The following is a 22,084-nucleotide window of genomic DNA, read 5'->3' as shown; positions in this document are numbered from 1 at the left end:
GTAAGGTTTTCATGCCATACTCTTCTTGATCAGTGTTTTGTCAGCTGCACAACCTCCATGTACCCGGGTACACAAATAGTGATTTTTGAGAGGGTGGAGGCAGGACTTCTATTATCTTCAGGACAGCTTTCCTGTTGGAAATGCAGTGGATAACTGGCTTTGAGTTTTCATTAGGCATTAATTGTAAAGCTGCAAGTTTCTGTGCTTAAAGCAGTGTTTATGTTGCAGAAATCTTTTCCAGCCTGAAGTTCATGAGTTTTCATACAGCACAATCTGTAGGAAGTGTTCTTGTGGTGGTAACTGGAATTAATTTGATGGCCATCAGTTACTGCATTTATTTGGTCAGACACATGGAATGAGAATTGCTATTGATGGTGGAAAAACTGGGATTGCACAAGCTTTGGTAAAGTTCCCTTGATAGTTGTGCTTCTTTTTGTGTAGTTTTAGGGCTCTGAACTCCTTTCTTTACAAGAACAGTACCAGTACAGTGTTTTTCATGTTTCAAACCCAAAGGAGCGTGCACCTTAATATTAGTGAATTTTACTTTTGTCAGTGCTCCAAGTATTTGGAAATATTGGGCAAGGCTGAATACATAGCAGACAAAAAGATTGCAGAGGCTTGGGCAGTTTATATTATTTGCAGAGAGTGAATGTGCAGTATAATTGCTGTCACTTAGAAGTTGTTTTAATTTTGTCCTCCAATTGTGATGGTCTTTGCTTGATGCAGACAGATAGTGACATTGTTCTAAAGAGATTTGTTGTGTGCTTTCTCCTTAGAGTTTTGTTTTCTTTTGAAATACAGAAGTTGGATTTTTTTGTTGGCCTTTGTGTGACCTGTGATGACTGAATGTTTGTGTTGGGTCCTCGGCATCTTAAAGCACCTTATGCTAATAGTTTCTTGATTTAGTGCTTTTTAGTGCTGGTTACTGGGCAGAATATGCAAATCCTGTTGGTCTGTTAGTACCAGGTGTTCTTTGTCCAGACTTGTACCAATTATAGAAACAGGTGGTTTAGAACTGCCTTAATTCTCATTTTATACTCTCCCTCACCTCAGAACTGCATTATTTTTTAAACCATTTCAGTCACTGTGGCTAGTGGCAGAACAGGACTTCGATGTTTGTCATTACCGCATTAAAATGCATTCTTTGCTTTTGAGCAAGGTGCTGTGCCTCCCGATAAATTCATTATTAATTATTTTTTGAGATCTTTCATAATTCCTTTTCACTTGCATTCAAAGCCAATTTGTTTAGAAATTAATTCAAAACAATGTGTTAAACGCATTTACTGACAATACCTCAGTGAGGGGGATTTTATATTCCTGTGTCAAAGGGATATGTTGAGTATAACTGAAGTGGCAGAAGTTGCACGCTGTGTTTGCCACAATTGTATTCGTGTTGTGTGGAACCACATTCAGCATTTTAGGTAAGGAGTGCATATGGGGTTATAGGTTTTTTTACTTCTTTGATTTTGTGGACTTGTGGCATAGTATATGTGTACTTAGCAAATAAAATTTGGCCAGTTTTTGAATATTGTAATTTTTTTTTCTTTTAATGCTTTTGGGGAAGTTGATGGCCAAGTTAAAAAAAGGTCTGGATTTTGTTTGTGTGACTGCTTACCAAAACAGGTTTGCAGGAACACTTTTTATTTCTAGGAAAGACTGGTAGAGTTGGTGGTGGAGGTAGCCTTTGATGGTGGAGTTGTTTGTACCTTCTCTTATATTTTTTTTGGAGCTTGTCAAATTTCTTTGTAGCTTGTAGTTTGGTGTGGGGTTTTTTTTGTAGCTTCTCTTAAATTTCTCCTCTTGAATTTCAGCTTTAAGCTTGAATTCCTAAACTTGTATGATAAAAATAAACTGTCTCTTTCAGTGATCCAATGACATTCCATACCAAGATAAATGTTAAAAAAAAACCAAACAAACTGTCCCCTTTCTTTGGATGGCAACAGTATAAAAACATAAATGTAAAAATTGGGTCTTGTGTAAAATCTTATATCCAAAGGCATAAGCTGTTAGAGGGAGCTCATAATTTATTCCACATTTCAGATTCCTATTTGGAATTATTCCAATGCTAAATGGCTTGCATGAGTCTCTTAGCAGAGGACAAAACACTTAGTTGCTTTTAATTATTTCACTTCTGTCCCTGTCTTCTGTTTCTAACACCATCTCCCAAACTTTTACTCTTCTTTTGAATGATGACACCTGAAAGGTAACTGCCAGTGTTCTTCATTAAGATAAATACTTGTTTCTTGTTTTAAAACATCAAAGATAAATGATTTCGCTGTACCCTGAAACTAGTGAGTATGTTATGGTAGTATTTGGTTTTGGTTGAATTTATGATGATTACTGGGTACTGTTTGCAATTTCTGTTACACAATTTTGATTTGATCTGTTCCATCTCCTGGAATGAAGTTGATGTACAAGTTCTGCTGGAAGACATGGAAACAGTTCAGCTACTTTTGTAGCTGAATTTGAGTGCGAAAGCAAAAAAATCTCCATTGCGACATTATTTAAATGCCTTGGTTCTTTGTTCTTCTGTTTTACTGGAAAAAATTTCACATTTGATGGTGAAGAATCCTGACTGGTCTTCAGTGTTTCTTTAGATAAATACAAAACCTCACCTGCTGCTTAATTACAGCAGTACTTTAGTAATAGTTCTAGTTTTTACTGATTTTTCTTTACTTAAAGGGTTTTCATTACTTCGGTCTCAAAGCTTTTTTAAAGTAGTATTTGGCCTAAGTGACCTGAAAAGAGTGCTCAATTAATCTGGGGGAAGGAAATAATTTCTGTCACTGTCATAAATGCTAATCCTAAGTACACAAAAACTGACTTGAATTATTTCTGCGAACCATGCAAGTGACATAAGTTTTGAGTTCTCAGGTTTTTGGCTTTTATTTCTGATAACATTCAGAGAAAAGTCCCACTCATAGCTTTTTTAGCTTACTAAAACTTGAATCAGACTATGGAAGGACATTTTTCTATGTGTGTATATATATATTTATATATATAGTTTTGAAAACTGAACTGTTCCAGGCATAACAGGTGAAATGCAGTCTTTCTCAGCCTTTGTTTTAGATCTTGTTAGGTGCCAGAAATACTTTCAAATTAAATTGCACATAACCAACTGTACTTTCTTGGAATTTAACTTTTGTTTGTAAATTTATTTTCAACTCAACATCTATAAACACATTTCATTGTAAGATAATCCAAATTTAGTCCTGTTTTAATCGTTGCTATGCTGTCTTGAGATTGTCTTTTGCTTATGCATGGGTCTAGAAGTTTGAATTTATTGTCTGCTACTTTCAGAGCTAATGGTGCACTGTCATTCCTGACATTCATTTATGACTTGGTTACTTATCTGGCTCCTCTTTTCTTGAAGGTAAAATATGGAACTGTCAATTCTGGCTGCTGGTATAATTGTAAAGAATATGGTGTTTCTGTGGTCTCTATTCAACTGAATTCCCTAGCATTAGTTAGATTCAGAAAATTGATTTTAGTGTTACAGACCTTTGCAAGGTACAGTAGAACCTGAGAACTTTGTCATACTTTGAACAAACTCCAAGTGAGGTCTCACGAGAGCAGAGTAGAGGGGCAGGATCACCTCCTTCGACCTGCTGGTCACACTCCTTTTGATGCAGCCCAGGATAAGGTTGGCTTTCTGGGCTGCGAGTGCACACTGGAGCTGGCTCATGTTCATTTTCTTATCGACCAACACCCCCAAGTCCTTCTTCACAGGGCTGCTCTGAATCTCTTCTCTGCCCAACCTGTAGCTGTGCCTGGGACAGCTAGGTTAGTAGTAGTAGTAGTAATTTAGTATTACTTTAACTTTTTTCAATTATTAAACTGTTCTTATACCAACCCATGGGTTTCACCTTTTTTCCAGTTCTCTTCCTCATCCCACCATGGGAGAGGAGTGAGCAAGTGACTGCATCGTACTTAGTTGCTGACTGGGGTTAAGCCGTGATGGTGTGGCTCAGGTCTTTTTTGATGAAATGATTCAGAAAAGTTCTCAGTGGCATCTCTTGCCTTAAGAATGCTTTGATTTAATTTATTTAGGTTATTCTGAACCATGACAGCTGTGCCTTTTTAGACATGGTGCATAGATGGGTTTATAGTCAGATTTACCTATGTCCATCATGCTTAGCAGGAACCGAGAATGTCATTAGTGTGTGTCTGATGTCAGCATTAAAATATATCTGAATATTATCTCTGTCCTGACTTAAGCATTATCTTGAAGAAGTAGGCAGGCAGGCTTTCACAGTTGGGGTTTTGCTGGCAATCGTTGACCTTTACTTGCTGTCGTCTTGTTGGTAATTTTCAACTGAATTTGAGAGGTATCGAATTTCATGGAGTAATTAATCCCCTACTTATTTTACAGAAACAAGCAAATGGAAAGGAAGTGTAGAAAATTATTGCCTGTATGTGTGGCCAAATGTTTATCATGGGCATAACTCCAGTGTAGATGAAGCCTGTACAGCTTTTTGCTTCTGAGGAAAGAAGCTGGGTTTCATTAGTTGCACTGTACACAGAACAAAATTACTTTTAAAGTGCTTCCATGCCTTTATAGTCTGATTATTTTAGCTCTTTTTTTCTTGCTCAGTGGTACTAAACTTAATCTTTCACTGAGAGAAGATATGTAAATTATACTATAAAACCATTATTAATTATTAAGTGCTTTCTTCTGAAAGCTTACTTTTAACTGTAAAAAAACTAAAACCTGGTTTTGTAACTTGCCAGATTTGTTGGCACTAACCTAAATTTAGTTGCTAAAGTAAAAAAGCATATAGTCAAGATGCGAAATAGTAGGTTGTATTGATGAGTGGTCAGACTCAGTATGGGAGTTCCTTTAATCTGGAATGGATATTGAGCAGCCCCCACCAGGCTTCAAGAGCCTTCATGTGTTCTGGCAAGTGTGTGCTTTCTCTCTGATAATAACGTAATATCTCATGCATTTGAGAAATGCATGGTTTTGGGGGGTGAAAACTCTATAAAATTCAGGGACATTTTTCTGTGGGAAGCTTTCAATTGCCTTAACCTAACAAATGGGGTAGTGGGGAAGGCTAGGTTTTCCTGCAGAATACATGTTAGGGTAATACACTTTTGAGCTGAAGCATTTGGCATAACTCTTCTGGTGAGATGATTTATTGTACTGCAGTTTTATCTTCTAGTATGATGTTGTTAGTATGCTATCCATCAAAGGTGAGCTCTGCTGCAGTAGCTTTTGTAGAAAACTAAGGTGAAATACTATCTCAAAGAATGAACAGTTTAAAATAAAAACTAATACAAAAACATAATATCAAACATCAAAACTCAAAGCTGGTGATTTAGTATGGTGAGATCTAAAGTAGTAATTGGCCCTAACTACTCAACCAGTCCTACTTCCAATTCAGGTTTTCCCTCCTGCTTGCCTTTTAACTTCATTTTGAAGATGATTTGTTTTCCTGAACTGTTTTCAGTTTAATCTTTTTTGCTGTGATTACTCAAGCTAACTGCTTTTTCTTTTATAGAGTGTCTGTGTTACAAATATATAGTTTTTTTCTTAATGTAAGTTCCCTGTATTTACTTCTGCAGATGATTTTTTTGTCTCTAGATTATTAGAGAAGATATAGGAGGTATCTTCTTCCTGACAGTTTATCAATAAATAAAAATTATTTACTTATAAAGGAATGTCATACTTTGTAATACAATTTTTGTGTACATCTGTCTGGAACTTTGTAGTTACACATCTGGAAAACGTGCTGAGACTATCTTAAGCCATCGGTTTTTCCAGTGTCTTTACAAGCCATTGTCTCCTTTCTACTTTTAGTGCCTGGTTCATACCAAAGCTCTTGATGAATAAGATTTAAGATTAAAATTTTAAAACTTCAAGTTTTTATTTGGATAACTCAAATAAAAAACAAATCCTCCATGTTGCTGATGCAGAACATGTTTTCAATAGGCCTGTTTTTTAACATGTATATTAAGAGTGTTGTCAGAAGCTGCAAGATGTGATTGATGCATTCATATTGGCTTTGGATCTGAATTGGTGTAGGGCTACTAGGAAATCCAGATCCTTAGATGCCAAATCTGTATTTTCACTGTATGCTAACATAGATATTTTAAATTTTTCAGGCGTACGTGTTCTAAAAATAAGTTTTGGCAAATATTCATTTCCAGCTTTCTTAACAAATGGCAATTATATATATGGATATAGTGACAGCATCTAAATGCATCGACCCTAAAAATGTTGATGGATTTTGAAAGGGAAAACTCTGGGGGTTTAGGCAAAAGCAATGAATATCACTGTCAGTTGGATACTGTTACCGTCTTGTTTGCTAATCTGTTTGAACACGACAGTAATTGTTTCATTCTTCCCTTTTGGAGACAACAGTCGTAAGTCCTCCTGATTTTAGGCTCAAGTAGCATTTTTTTTTTTGCCTCTTACTTTCACAAGATGTTTCCTCAGTATAGATTTTGTTTCAATCTGTGGAAAACAAGCGTTTCCTGTGATTGTTGTTTTCTCAGCTAGTATGCCATTATTGAAAAATGAGTGCAACTTGTGAGAGTGTTTTAAGAATTTCGTAATTATATTTAGGTAGGAAACATTTATTACGGTGTGAATCTGCAAATCATAAGTGTTGTGAGGTAGATTTTCTTTTTCTCTAGTAAAAAAGAGATAAACTAGCTTGGGGAAGGGATGTAGGAGAAGCAGGAAGGGAAATATATACTCACAGGAAGTTACAAGTAACAGGCTTCTCTACGGTGAATCACACTATAGCTTATTTCCTGGTAAAGCACCCATTCTTTCAAAAACCTGACTTTTGATGACAAAAGTGTGATGTTCACTGAAAATGTGGAGGTAAATGTATTCTCTTGCTTCTTTTAGAGTATTTTGTCCTGCTTAGAAAAGAAATCGTTTTGGGCGCAAAACAGTCTTGTCAGTTCCTGATGCAAATAAATTCTGACTTGCATCATCTGTTAAGAAGGAGAACGAGTTGTTATGGTATAGCATATATATTGTGAAACCGTGTGTATAGTAGATGACTCAAGGATGACTGAAGCATGCTTAGTCTGTTGATAGTGAGTAGAGTAATTTATCTGGACAACTGGTAGATTAGGGTATTTTTTGCTTTCAAAATTCAGAATGTGCAGTCTGCACAGTTTCTTAGTTGGAACATGAGTATTGTGGATTATATCTCACTTTCTGTAGTTTGAAGTCCTCTAGCAACTCTGAGGAGTGTTGCTATATGCCTCTGCCTTCAAAGTGTGTTGTAGCTGAGTGATATTGTCACATTTTTTTCCTTCATGGTTGCCAAAATGGTTTTGTATACCATTGATGCAAATGAAACACCAATTAATATTCACTGTGCTATGAACTGGCAAAGCTCTGCTAAGTACTGCATGTTTTAGTACGTAGAGCCTTAGGAAGTCTTGGGTAGTTTTGCAGCAGTGTATCTAGAAATTCTGTGGCTAGATATAAATGGACAGTATTTGTATAATTGCACGTTTATTAGCCTGATTTCTATACAGGTTGATTGTGTTTGCTTTAGATAAACACATTTAGTAATATTACCCTTATATATGATGATAATCAAATACTTTGGCTTTCATCTCTTAATGAGTCTTAAACTGTGTAAAGTACCTCCTGTAGATCTAGATATAGTATTATCTAATCATTTTTTTTTTTAATTCTGCTTTTCTCCAACAGGAAGGAACTTGAGAGCTTCAAAGGTAAATTCTATTTTTAATTTTATACTTGAATGTTTGCAAGAGTTAGTAATTCCTGTATTAAGTTAAACTAGTAAGGAACTGTGCCATTTCTACATTTGATATTTTATGTCAATCCAGCAGGCTATTTTTCAGTTTACCTGCTCTTGTCATTGGTTTCTTTGGAAGAGTCATAACTGTAGGAAGAGCGCAGATGGTTCTGTTGCCTTAACTTCTGTTGTCTTAGCTAGGTTTCAGAGATTCTATTCAGAGATTTTATTCAGAGATCTAATTCAAGCCTTTCCCTTGGTGCTCAGTTTTGGAAGTTAAGGGCTTTGTCTTCAACCAGTTGATGTCTTTTCTAGCATGAATGTGTTTTTGACATGTGTCACAGGCCATTACTTGCTAGACTTAAGGTATTTCTAGGAGATCTTCACAGTATTGTTGTACCAGATAAATACAATTTTTGTAGCTCAAACTGATGGCTATACATGTTGAAACATACCGATGTCTGTCCTAAATAATATGCAGTGGCTAGAAATTTTGTCATGTACTATTTCTTTGTCTGTGGTGTGTAGAGGGAAAGCATCATTGTCAGTAGAGCTTAAATTCAGGTTTACTCTACCTACTAATATAAATGTTTTATCAGCTTGACTATTGCTATTATATTTTGCTTGTAATAAGGTGTGATTGGTTTGGTGACTAGTCTTTATTTACAAGAATGAAGTCAAGTACATTGACTTCCGTCAATTAATTGTCTCTTGAAAGCAGGAATGGCAATTTCTATCAACTTCATTTCTATCAACTGCCTTTTCAGTTCATTACTTTCTCATCTTTACATAATGCTGAAAAAGGAAAATAATAAAACTAACACTAATAGACAAGCAACACAGATTATATAAAATGACACTTTATCCGTAGCTTACCATAACAACCCTTTTTTTGATTGATTTGATAGCTTTCAACGCAGTCTAGCTTACTAGAAAACCAACAATAATGCTAGGTTCATTCTGTTCCAGAGCAAGGCAACTTCTTTGGAGTACCTGGCGCTTGTGAGAATAGTGAATCTGTTTGTTCATTTGTTTATATTCATTGGGTGTTTTAAGTTTCTGGAAGCCAGGAGGATGTTTTCCAGAATTATTTTTGTCTTCGCTGCTTGTTTTTACAGTAGAGATTGTAAAACTATTTTACAAAGTCTATTACTTTAATGGAAGAGGAAGGTGATAGCTATGTGTTGACCTTGAATTTAATAGCAAACTATGTAACTGGTTCTGTAATAGATACAAAGGCATACATACACTTCCAATCCTAGTTACCAAAGGCTTGTCTTGATAGCCAAGAGAAGGTTTTTAGTTTACTACAGAGGGAAGATTGCACACAGATGCCAAGAGAAGAAGAAAAAAAAAAAGTAAAGGTCTTTGCATATATCATCACTGAAAAGTTCAACTGCAGTCTGTGGCTAATGCAGCCAATATGAATGGGAAGAAGTAGGATCTCATGCTATAACAAAGAAAGACCAAGTTAGAGGATACTTTAGGTCTGTTGGACAGTTTTGAACCAACTGATAAAACTTACTCTCACAACACTCAGAAGAATTGGCAGAAGCAATGGAATGCTGGAAAAGCACAGAATGACAGATTTTTTAAATGGATATTAAATAACAGCCGAATTTCTGTGGGGCTTTTTATACAATAAACTAATGGAGAAGCTTATACCTGAATGAAGAGAGAAGAGTGATAGCTAACTTTCAAGAATAATCATATCAAGCAAGCCTAATTTTTTTCTGTAAGATAGCAAGAACATACTTTAAAATAGATACTGTATTTTGACTTTGGCTTGCTCTGTCTTGCCTGACATTTTCTGAGGAAATTGAGAATACTGAACAGCAATTGCATGGCTGTTTGGAAATACATACGTGGAGGAAATGTTTTTAAGTTTTTTTTGCTTATTAAGTTGTTCTATCTCAGATATGATGCTATTTGTAATTTCTGATGCTGTATTATGAAATAGAGGTGTTCATTAGATTGGCTTCAGTCAGTCTTTTTTCAGCCTTTTGGACCTTCAGCCAATTTCTGATTATCTGGCATATATTTCATCAGCTGATTAGAAACAAGGACAGTAAGATCTTCCTGGTTGTGAAGGATTCATGATTACGTAGTGACAGATGTTTTTGTGCTACACCAGATTTCCCTAGTCTGACTGGTTGCTCCTTCCTGCTTTTTTTGGTTTAAGCTACTTCCAAGGCTCTCTAGATTTGTACAAAAAGCTGTCACTTGGTTTACTTTAGTTTTGGTTGATGGAGCATGCTGAAATAGCTCAGTAGATGGCCACAGAAATACTGACATGGAAGAAGGAAAAGACAGCAGCAAACACAGGAGGCACATGTAAGTTAACAATGTGATACATCAATCTAAAATCCAAATACTTCTGGTACGTTACCTAAGACATTTTAAAGTTGAGATGAGGAAGTATTGGTACCATTATGTAAAGCTTTTATGCTAAGATCTTATCTTGCTTACAATTCTGGTTTGCTGTATTCAAGAAGGGCTGGTTCCAACTGAAATCTGTTTAGTTGGGTAGATGATTCATTGCAAGATGATATTACAAGTATAGACTTTCAAATATAGACTTAACGTCCTCAACTACTTGCTCCTTCCATAACTGTCCAGAGTGAATGTGTTCATAAACATTCAATTTGTAGAATACACAGCACAGGGGCTGGGAAAGATCTTTTTAAATACCTTAATATACACTTGCATCTTTCAATGCATGTGCAGTTGAAACCATTGTACATTAAATGGCAGTTTAATGGAAAAGACAAGAAATGCCAGTTTTCATAATAGTAACTTGTTCTTTGTGAACTTGAATGCCATATGCTGAAAAGCATTGGCTTCCAGATTAAGTATGGTAAATGTCTTGCATAAAAATGTTTCATAAGTATATAAGTTCATTCTGTCTTAATCTGTAGAAATTGAAGTACCACAAAAACATTCCTTAAATTTGTTTGCTAGAGGGAGTAAAAAAGAGGGTTGTGTGCACTTTTTTCAGAGTCCAGATGTAATTCTCATGTTCACCAGTACGGAGTTCTCGTGCCTTGCTCAGAATAGAAAGTCAGTTTTACTGGAATTAAGAAACTGAATTGTATAGTCTGTGAGGATCACTTGAAACTTGTATTCAGTGATTCATCATTTTCATTAAAAAAATAGAAATTACTATATATTATATACTATATTCTAATTACTTTATATATATGATATATATAATTAAATATTGGCTCTGGCTATGAGAATGCAGGTCTGACTTGCAAGGCGGGTGGAGGGCTTCATAGGTCTTCCAAATTTCTTTTAAAACTTTACTATCCTGGTGGTTTGTGTATGTATAGATATACATAGGTACACTAGGTGTAGTCTGGATGGGACCACTACATTTATGAGATCTTCAAAGGTGTATAATCTTATAAACATTTTAAGCATCCTTGGATACCTAATATTTACCAAAGACTTATTTTAATATTGAAACAAAATCAACTTTCACATGACCAAGATACAGAATGGTTTCCCGTTTCATTTAGATCTTCCTTTTGTGTGCACTAAGGTACAAAGTGGTAATTTATTGACCTATAGGTATATTCTTTGAGGATACCAGAAAGGGCTCAAAGCAAGCTCAGAGTATGTACCTGCTTGCACCACGTAAAAATTGTTGAGAATCCACTAACACTCTTGCTCATTGATGTTACTGCCTTAAAGTAGCATGAAAAAAGTATGTAATACTGTTTAAAGAAATAATTGACTATTTTTATATTTGTCAGTGGAGATACTGTTTTAGAATTTGTTCCTGCCTTTTTTACATTCATATTACAGATCGTACTCTCTTTCATCATGAAAAGTAGATTTTCTTTTTCTTCCTTTAAGACTGTTTACAGGGCCAGACCTTCTTCTGTGTTGTTTATTGTACACATAGTGTACAGGGGCAGGACAAACCTCTCCAGTCTCTTTTCTTTCAACCTCAGTGGTTTGCTTTACAATGTAAGCATAACATATTAGTAATCTGTGATGCTGAGAAAGTAAAGGTTAGAAGCTTTCCTGCTTCTTTATATTAAATGTATCTCCTTGAAGAAGTTACTGCGTGGTGTCTCTGTTGATACTGCTACAGCACTGGTGTTTGCCTACCTGAAGTGTGTGTTCTAGAACAAAACATCGCAAAGGTTGCCTAGTTCATTTATTTTAGTAATTTATCTTTCAGAAAGCTTTGCTGTAGAAGATGATGGATTAATGAATTAAAACATGGGGCATGCCATACAAAGTAGCCTGCAAGTTTCTTCCTAGCGTGCATCAGTTTCAGTATTTGGAGAAGTGCTTGCAGGAGTAATTATGCTGTTATGTTATCTTATGCTCAGTTATAGTAACATATCCTGCTGAGTTTTAATTCAGACTTTATCCAAATGGGAACTGTATACATGATAGATTTTAAAATTTAATAGAAGTCCATTTTTATTGAAAAAACACAGCAAACAAAACAACCAACCAACAAATGTTTAGGATTAAAGGCTTTCAGTTTGTTTCTGGATAGAAAGCAAAAGCAATAGAGGCCATTTAGAAATCAGCAACACAGTGCTTTTGGACAATGAAAGGTAGCAAAACTTTGTAAGAGCAGATAGGCACATGGCTTTGGCAGCTGAGTCATGCATATTTCTGAGCTTTAATAGGATTAGTTTCATTCAAGCTCAGGGAAACAAGTTGTATGACCATTTTCAGCACTTCTGTTTACAATACAACAAAATAGGTTTTCAGCCCTTTAGCATCAGAGATCTCTCCCAAACAAGTCCTGATAAGTTTTGAGAGCTTTATAGAGTCCTAGAATAGTTTGGGTTAGAAGGGACATTAAAGATCGTCTGGTTTGAACCCCTCTGCCATTAAAATACTATTTCTGAGAATGAGGCTGGTAAAGAAAAGAGGTGTTTTGTCTTGCTTCTCTTTTCAAGGTTAAGTCATTGGGTCGCGTTTGATATGCAGATCTTTTGTCATCCGTCTTTATGCATCTAAGATACTTCTGTTGAAGTTGCAGTGTTCCAGTCCTTTCATCACTAACTTAAATGTTTGTATCTAAACTTTAATTTCCTGGCTTTCACTGTTCTGTTTTCTAAGAGCACATGGTATTTGTAGCAGTCTCTGGACTCTATCCTTTTGTTCTTTTTCTTGTAAAATCTACTCGCCTCAACAAATAGTTGTCCAACTGTTTTGTTGGTTTGTTTTTTGTGTTGTGGGGTGTTTTGTTTTGTTGGTTTGGGTTGGGTTTGTTTTTTTTTTTTTTTGGGGGGGGGGGTATTTTGTTTGTCTGTTTGGGGTTGTTTTTGGTTGTTTTTTTTTCTTCCAGTCTGTGGATCCTCTTTATCCTGCTGTATTCTGCTGGCTGTCAAAATAAGCAACTTTTTCCTAACCTTCACACTGTCTTCTAGACGCATGGGTAGTATGCAGTGGAAATCTGTGCAGCTTGCGGTTGACAAAGCTCGTACATTCAATGATGTAGCTGTTCTAGAAGTTGAGTTGTAATTTTCAACATACAATCCTGTATGTTTCTTCTGAGCCCGAGTAGATGACATTGTGGTAGAAAATCATACCAGCCATTTAACATTTCCAAATATACTGCCCCAGAGTCTGTAACATTAGGGACATTCAAGTTTTTTAATTACTGTAAGGAATTTTTTGTGGGCAAACTGTGTCCATAACCAAGTTAGTTAATAAAGAGAGTTCCATTTTAATTGCTGTATTTTGTGATTTTGGCATTTCAGTGACTCATTTGAGTGAGAGAGAAAGGGTGACTTTGGTTGTTTAGGTGCCTCTTCCAAAACACACTACGGAAAATAGGCAGTGTTTCTGCTACAGGTGTTCCCTGATTGTTTTAGAATTTATTTAGGTGACTATGGTCAAAACTGTCAATATTTAAACCTTGTAGCACAGATATAAAAGAAGACAAGTCTTCTTTTGGCATCCTAGAAAACAGTTGGGAAACACTTGCTTAATTCTGTTATAATAAAGGTAAGGTGGAGTAAAAAATTCCAAGGATATTCAGGTTTCAGGGGTTTTCCTCATTATTTTGCTATGAGCTGAAAATATTTTGGTAGATTTCTAGTCAGTAATGTATGTAACCAGCTTTTTTCCCATGTAGACTATGAGAGGAGGACCTTACAACTTTGAGTGTCCTGTATTGTCTGTGGCAAGAATTAACCAAGACTCCCATATATGATGATGGTTCTCTTGACGATGGAAATATTTGAGACTTGGAAACTTGTAGTCAAACCTTGATTGAAAGATAAATAAGTTTAACTACTTAAGTCTTTCGTTGTAGTGTGATAGGATTAAGGCAGATAGCAAAGAAACCTAAATGATAAAGTGTCTTTATAGCTACCTTACATTTGATTTTGCTTTTTGTGTTTTTAGGGTTGCAGACTCACATCTGTTTAGCTTTCAGGACATGTTTTATAAAGCTAGCTGCTTGTAACTTCGGTCCTCTTTTTTGCCTTCTTTGAAATAGGTATGGACTTCAAGCCTTTAAAAAATAATGAAAAAATACTCTTTTAAATAGAGGAATTTAAGGAAGGTTCACTCTTGGTCTTTTAATTATTTCAGTCCTCCCCAAGAAATAATTAAAGCATTATACATTGGGGCAGATAGCACCAGCACTGAAACATAAAAGCTTTTAAATATACATTCCTGTAGTCTGCAGGTGGACGATGCTGAGTTTCACACCTCTCATTCTATTTGGCTGTGTTATCAGACTTAATGACATAATTTCAGAACTTGTTCTGGGTATAAATACATACCTAAGAACAGTGAGATTTTTCAGTTTTCTGTCTTGACAGAAGTTGCATGTGATATAAAAAGGCACAAAAGCAATTGCTTGCATCTTGCTGACCACTTAAACATGACTTTTTTAATTGCAACACTGTTGTATTGGGCACTAGGTGAGCATGAAAATTTATTAACTGTCTTTCACAAGGAAACAAAACATTTGCTGCATTAATTATTATGACTGGGGTAAAACAGACTACAAAGGATAGTATATTGTGTATGCATTTATTTTGCAGATGGCTGGAAATAATTTATTACCTAATAGGTTAATGTCTACAAGTGTCAAGTCTTCAGGGCCGACAGCATTTTCTATGCAAGAAATAGAATTTGCATTTCAATGAAAGGGGAAAAAAGGGTGGGGTTAGTGTATTTAAGCTGCAAGAAAAATATCTACAATTTTATTTTCAGTAGCTGTATCAACAATGCTGTTTCCCATTATGTTTTGCCAAAAGGTTGGCTGCACTGTAAACTAGATTAATAATCTAATATGATGGGGAATTATATCCCATCTACCAATTTTTTATTAGTTTTCCACTGGTGAGGAAAAAACAGAGCTTCTTTGATAGTGGCAGTACAGGCGAGGGTGGATCTTAATCATAAGATGGCATCCATTTCTAAGGTATATATCTATATTGAAATGGGTCTGAATTTCCAAAGATGTAAACAGGGAGTAGAGTTTTTAAAGGAAATCTAATATTTAGCAAGGCATGCTATAGATACATGAGGTTATTTATGAAAAAACTAGATAATCAGATCTCGTTGGAACAAATACTGTATGCCATTACAACTCAGCTGATCAAAGATATGGTTTGGTTCTGTTACGCCAAACCGCTTCTGTGTTTAATGCTTTAAATCTTTTTTTACTTTTTATTTGGTGTGTATTGTGACCATAGTGTAACTTTCTAAGCTGCAAATTTGGTACTGCTGTTTGTTTGTTTCTAATATCTTTGCTCAGATAGACTTCAGGATTTTGTGATGGCTATCACCTGAAAGTAGTATTCAGACAATGAGTTACTATAACCCACAGAATGCCAATGCTGCTAAAATCCTGTGTTTATCAAATTTTTTTTAATGCTAATTCTGACTGGGGAAGAGTGGAGGGTAGGAACAATTTCTTCATTTTTTAAAATTCATCTACATGTATTTTTAGAGAATCTTGTGGTTTTTTAATGTGGCAGCCTTATGCTCTTTCATCCTGTCTTGTGTTGTATTTTGAGGGAGCTAGTTTATTTTCCCAATTAATTTTAATATTGCTTCATTTATGTAGCTTATTTTTTTTCCTGGAGTCCTCCTACTTCTGCAGTTTAGTGTTGCGCTAAGTCAAAAGCCCTTTTGGAGGTCAGATGTATCACAACATTTTGACATCACTGCAGCTTAAAATAAGGTAGCTCTTGGATGTGCAAGTACCTTTCCAGTTGGCTACAGTAGAAGTTGGCCCTTTCCTGGAGTCAGCCTTTCAGAATCCTGGTTTTGTAAGGGGTGAAGGACCAGCACAACAATAGAGATTTTCTCTGGCTATTGCCAGAGTGAATAGTTAACTGTGTGGATAATAAGAAAGAATTTCATGGGAAGATAAGTCTTGTCATACTCAGTTTATGTAGAAAATAAGCATTTAAATGTGTGATATTTTAATTGCCTATAATGTTTAAATGACTGAAGTGGAAAAAATAGAATCAGATTTTGTCTGCAGCTCTAACATGAATTCATCCTTTAATTACCTAAGTCCAGACTGAATGCTGGGATTATCTCATGGTTATTATGATTATTCTTTTAATCTTTCCCGTAGATATATATGATGTTATTTTTATCAGTGAAATAAACACGAGTCTTTTAGGCCCATGCATTCTTGGTAATTCTTCTTCTAATGATGACAACTGTACTCTGTATTTTGATAATTGTCACCAGGAAGCTTTTCAAAATGTGGTCTTTTTAAGTAAAAAAAAAAAAAGGAATTGTTATGGCTATCATGGTTTGCGGCAGCATTGCGCACCCTCCTAAACTGAAGAGGCAACGCATATCAGCATTCCCAATTCTGAGCAACGCCTTACAGTTTTGGAAACATAAATGCACCGTTGTGTAACTGCAACGTCCCCATAACCGAAGATTCTCTGTCGCATGCTGCCTCCGTAATTTGTTTTAACTACATAACCACGCTTTGATTTTTTCATGAAAATGTAGTCTGGATATGTAATAGGAAAAAATCAGTTTTCAGTAGAGAAGACTGCTCCTAATTTATCTTAATATCTCATCCTGGATTTTTAATATTTTATGTGTGAAATAAGAATAGTATGTGATCTGGTTTGTGGGATGTCTGAGCTGAGCCATGTTAAGGAAAAATATTTGAGGGGAGAGCTTTATGAACCTTCCCGTAATAAAAAAAGAATGTGGAACCCTTCTGTACCTTTTCCCTTGCTTCTAAATTATTTTCAAAGGCTTCAAGCTGTCTGCCAAATAAACACATGCTGTAACTGCATGTTATCAGATTATAACCTGCTGGGAGGATTTCTGTCTTTGTATCACCCCTTTATTTAGCAGCATGTGGTACCTTCCCAAATACATGCATGCATTTCTGGTACAGCCCAGCTGCTGGTAGCTTGTGCTCAGGTTCTGGAAAGGCACTGAGTTGAAGTATCCATGTGTATGCATCTGTGTGCGAGTGACCCACTGAAAACTGGCAGTCACAGTATTACTTCTTTGAAAAAGCAGCCTTCTAGCATTGGTCTTTGTTCTACATCAGTGAAGATGTGCATCGGTGAAGCTGCTTGGTAACTGGAGCTTTCACTTGACCACGACTCTGTTTCTTTTTACTTGCTTATTTCTTACTGCCATGTCATCTCCGGGAGCCCCTGAGGATACTCAGAAGAATTCATGTAGGTGGAACTTTATTATCACATCTGTTATTTGTCAGCTTAATTTGCCAAGTTAATGTAAAATTCAAAATTAAATTAAACTTAATTAATTTCCTCAGCTGCCACAATTGCCTGGTTTGTAAAGGGTGTGCTGTAAATGGGAGGTTAATTACCAACTTGATTTCGCAAATTTGAAAGAAATAGTGACTAAATACCTGTTTTGTCAGGGCTTTTGTTTATTGCTTTGCTTTTATCTGTTTCTGTTGCTTTGCATTATTGTCACATTAATATTAATCAGAATTAGTAAAAGAATACGAATACATAGCAAAATTTAAGCAGACTTGTCTGAGGGTGGGGCGATACCAGAGGATGAGGGGAGACAGAATTATTATCTAAAGATAAAAACAAATGTAAAAAATTAGAGCAGTAAATTCATTTGTATAGATGCAGTCATGCTAATTCTTAGTTTCCTTCAGATAAATAAAATAATAAATGATTAAAATGTATGTTCTTAAATGAAGCAATTAATGTTACTTACATCAATAGGAGCACCCTATGTTATATGAAACAATGTTCTTAATAATGCCATTAATAATGTTTTCATGATGTTAATTTGTAACTAATGATGCCTAGAACTGTGCATTAATTGAAATGGAAATAAGATGTGGATTTCTCCTCCTGTTCTTTATACGTTGCTTTATATAACCACTGGAAGAGCTGTGTTTTTTTTTCTGCTACAATTCACGTGGATTTTATTTTTTTTTCCAGTTGATGCCCAGGACCAAATCATTATAGTAAATAGAACTGTTACATTATTATAATAACCTGTTGGAGCATGCCTTCATCAAGGCTCTATCTATGAGTTGTAATTCAGACCATTAAATTAGATCTTAAATAACAGTGTGAAGTTGAGTATCTTGTTTTAAGCAATTCATCTGATATGGGATAACCCTTTATACTTGTATTGATATAAATAGTTTATCATAATAGTTATTTTCCATAAATCTAGACAGAATAGTTGACTATTAAAGATGGCAAAATTTGCTGTCTGTTCTGCTAAATGTGGTTCAACCACTATGCAAGCAGAATATGTGGTGCTGGTATGATTTGTTTTGTATCCTTAACTACTTTGTACATATTGACAGAAGTTGTCTTTTTTTTCTTACTGTTGTTTCCTGAAACTGAAATGGAAGTGTGGTGAATGGTATGGTGGTGCAGCTGTGAATCTTTTTTTCCTTATTTGCAATTGTATCCTGGGCAGTAGAATAGCTATTTTGTGCATGGGCTGTGGGCCAACCTTGAAATTATACTACTATAAGGATTAGAATTGGAGAGTATTTCTGAAATGTGAGCTTTAGCAATATCACTTCTTCAAGTACTGCTGGAAAGAGGTAGCAGTAAGTAGAAGCTGTAGTGTCAACCTTAATACTGCAAAGGTTATCACTTCTTTAGTAATCAGGATTATTATAATTTTTTTAATCGCATTTTCTTCCATAGCTTGGTGACAGTAAAAGTAATACAAACCTAAAAATGGTTTATTATATTTTTATGAAAATCTATTTGCTTACCACCTATGTAGGCTGAGGTTAATGACAAATTAAGAAATATTTATCTACCTGCTATTAAAAAGATTGCTTCCCTCTAGCAGGATCAGATGTAATACTTTTTTGGAGTGCTGAAAGACCAAATGCTGTAGGCTTTTGTCGCCTCTGCATCTTGGTGCAAATGAATTTTTGAACAGTTTCATAATGACAGTATTCTTCCTTTTGTCATGCTGCTTCTATTTTACTCCATATTAGAAATGTAAATGAAAGACATTTCATCAATTTGATTTGTAGCTAAATAATTGTACAGTAATAGATTATATGTTTTTAACATTCCTTCACATGGCACTATTTTTTTCTGCAGTGATACCATAAATATGATACTATTTTGGTCCTTACAGCATTCAGAAATAGTAGAATTGTTTCAAATGCTGCAGTAGAAATAATTTATTTCTTCTTTGTAGTATGCCCTTATATACATCTCAGTCACACCTTTCACAGCAGTGTGTTATTAAACTACTTGTGCTGCTCAGGTTTTAATGATTCAGATGGAAAGGGCAGATGGCTGAGGTGTATATGGGGATGTGTGAGAATTCCAGATGTTTCTTTATCCTGGTCAGTAAATGGAATAAAAATGGAAATACTCTGGTAAAAAAAAAAAATCTGCCTGTGTTATTTCCGAGTGTTACATACGCTGTGTCAAATTGTATCAGGGCATTAGAGCTGAAACTGTACAAACCTAGTTTTCCAGTACTGTAGCTAGCGTAGCATCTTGTTTGTAATTTATTTGTTTTTACTGGGCAGGTGAATTAATAGTCTCTTGGAAAATAGCACTGAATAATAAAAACTGAATACTTAAAGTGAGCTATTTAAAAAAATCAGTGAATCATTTTTGTAGGTAATTTTTCTAAGTTAGATATTTCTAATAGAGTGAATTAAGGTGGAAAGAGGTTAAAGGACAGTTGTGACAAAATGAACCATTGGTTCATTTTTAATCACTTGGGTTACTCTGTGGATTAAGGCAAAATAAAAATCTTGTGGAGATGTCACTCAGCCCTTTTTTTCTTTTATGTAGAAGGCAGCAAATCCTATTTTGACGTTGCATAAATGAGACGTGATCAAAATAGTTGGCTGTGTCTCATTTTAAACAGTTTCTGGCTTAATTAGATGATTATATAATCACTCCAGACCTCGAGCACCAACGTTTCTGTTGGCTCTGGAGGGTTTTAACATGGATAGCAATCTTAAATCTTCATAGATCTATTATCTCTTCTCTGGTTATCAATCATTAAAGTGAAAAACCCACGCTTCACAGAGAACTAAAGATACTTTAGAAGACAACTAAAAATACTTCAGATAATTTTCAGTGTATCTTGCACATTCACATTGGTAGGAAGTGGAACTGGTGGTACTTCAGTAAGCTCAGGGTTTTGTGCCTCACCAGTGATTTGGGAATTGTGGATTTGCAGAACCCACTGTCCCAAGCCTTAACCATAGATATAATGTCATTTTTTAAAGTCAGTTTAACCATACAGTGGAACTAGAAGTGTGGGCTTTTTACCTTTGTTTTAAAGTGTGCTTGTGAGCTGTCTATTCAATTAGTCTCGCATGCAGCTTCTGGCACTTGGTGGAGCACAGGGTCCTCAGGAAAGGTCTGCGAGTTTAGCTTTTATGTCCAGAAACCTGTGTGCCTGGAGGAAGCCTACCCACCTTAGGGATTTGGGTGGCATATGTGTTTTCCCTTTTTGGTTGTTGGTACCTATTTGGAGGATTGTGCTGCCAGTCACTTGTTATCTGCTTCTCATCACACCCGAACATGTTTTGGATGCAGAGCTGTAGGAAGGCTGGCAGAACAGAAAGCCAAGTCCTTGGTTTTCAGCACATCTGGGGAGCCCTAACTGGTGTGACAACTTCTGCTAGTTACAAAATGGGGAGAAATCCAGAATAGGTACTTCTCTCTTCTTCTCTTGTACTGTCCCTGCATACAGTTCAGGGTGCTTTTGCACCACTGAAGATTGCTTCTGCATATTAATGATTATTCAGTCTAACTGTTTTAAAATTCATGACATGAGAATTAATTTGTCATACGGAAGAATTGTGGACTAACTCTACAAGAAGAAAAAACAGCAAAGGTTTTATCTAACGTAGACCAACAAAAGAATGTATTTTAAGTCATATCTCATGGAAATTTTGAAATATTGAGGATTTCCAAGAGCAATAGACTTGTTTTAGAAGGAAAGTTGTAAAAATGCAAGACAGTATCTAAAGGTATTTTTAATTATTTTTAAAGGTATTAAAAATGTCATGAATGAATATGAGAAAAGCCAGTATTCTTACTGTATAGTCCTCTTTGAAGTCCTTGAAAGTTCAACAGAGGAAATAATCGTGATAAGACATTTTCATTTTAAATTACTTTGAAAATAAATGCTTTTTGAATTGACATTATGGGTACTATGGAAGTTTTACCATGTATACTGCTGCTTTTGAATGAAAGAAACAGTCTGGTATGTTTCTGTAAGCAAAGCATTCTTCAAGTATGGTTCTTATGCTTCAGATACACATAATATGTATGATTCTTTAATATTAGTCTTTGAGAAATACGTACTAGGTCTAATTCAGCTTTAACTTGGACATTCTATATTTTTTCAGGCAGCAGCACAAGTATGAAATTCAGTTAAGAACAGGTGACTCTAGTAGCAGTAAACCATGCAGAAGATAGTAATAGCTTCATAAATTTTGTCCTCTTGTAGTTAATAGCAAGCCAAAAAAATCTGCAAGTGACAGGTTAATGAGTGAAAATGATACAGAAGAACAAGCTCTGTCTGTCATGAAGTCGCACTTGAGAAATGGACTATTGAGATTAATTCAACTGTGAACAGGGGAAATACCATGCAGGGGTGGATCAGTCATGGGATTTCCAGTGGACAGCTGCGAATGAGGTGTTAGAGAAATGACTGAGTTAGGAGAAGAGAGTTTATTTCACAAGATGCTAAGAGAGCTTGGCTTTCTTGATGGAGCAGGGGAGGCAAGAAGACTTGCATGTAAACACACTGAAGGAATTATCATCAAGAAAAAGAGAAAAATTCCTGAAAGGCCAGTGTGCACTGGGGTAGTTTGGGGGTTTTGTTTCGTAGTGATTAGTGTGCCTCCAGCTAATTGTTAA

At 35.5% G+C, this 22,084-nt stretch overlaps 2 protein-coding genes across 2 annotated transcripts in view; one reads left to right on the top strand and one right to left on the bottom strand.

Annotated features, from left to right (window-relative positions):
- GMPR (guanosine monophosphate reductase) overlaps positions 1–22,084 on the bottom strand; it is a 463,469-nt gene that overhangs the window by 266,358 nt on the left and 175,027 nt on the right. The window lies entirely within an intron of this gene.
- The window catches only part of DTNBP1 (dystrobrevin binding protein 1), a 70,439-nt gene that overhangs the window by 23,105 nt on the left and 25,250 nt on the right, over positions 1–22,084 (top strand). Inside the window, exon 7 of the mRNA XM_061346482.1 lies at positions 7,682–7,704. Coding sequence (XP_061202466.1) covers positions 7,682–7,704 — 23 coding nt within the window. The remainder of the gene's footprint in view (positions 1–7,681; positions 7,705–22,084) is intronic.

The sequence above is a fragment of the Neopsephotus bourkii genome, unplaced genomic scaffold (genome assembly GCF_033783945.1).
Source record: "Neopsephotus bourkii isolate Nb327-2 ecotype Australia unplaced genomic scaffold, CSIRO-AGI_Nbou_v1 NB_272, whole genome shotgun sequence".
NCBI lineage: Eukaryota > Metazoa > Chordata > Aves > Psittaciformes > Psittacidae > Neopsephotus > Neopsephotus bourkii.
This window is presented reverse-complemented; position numbering and strand designations above follow the sequence as displayed.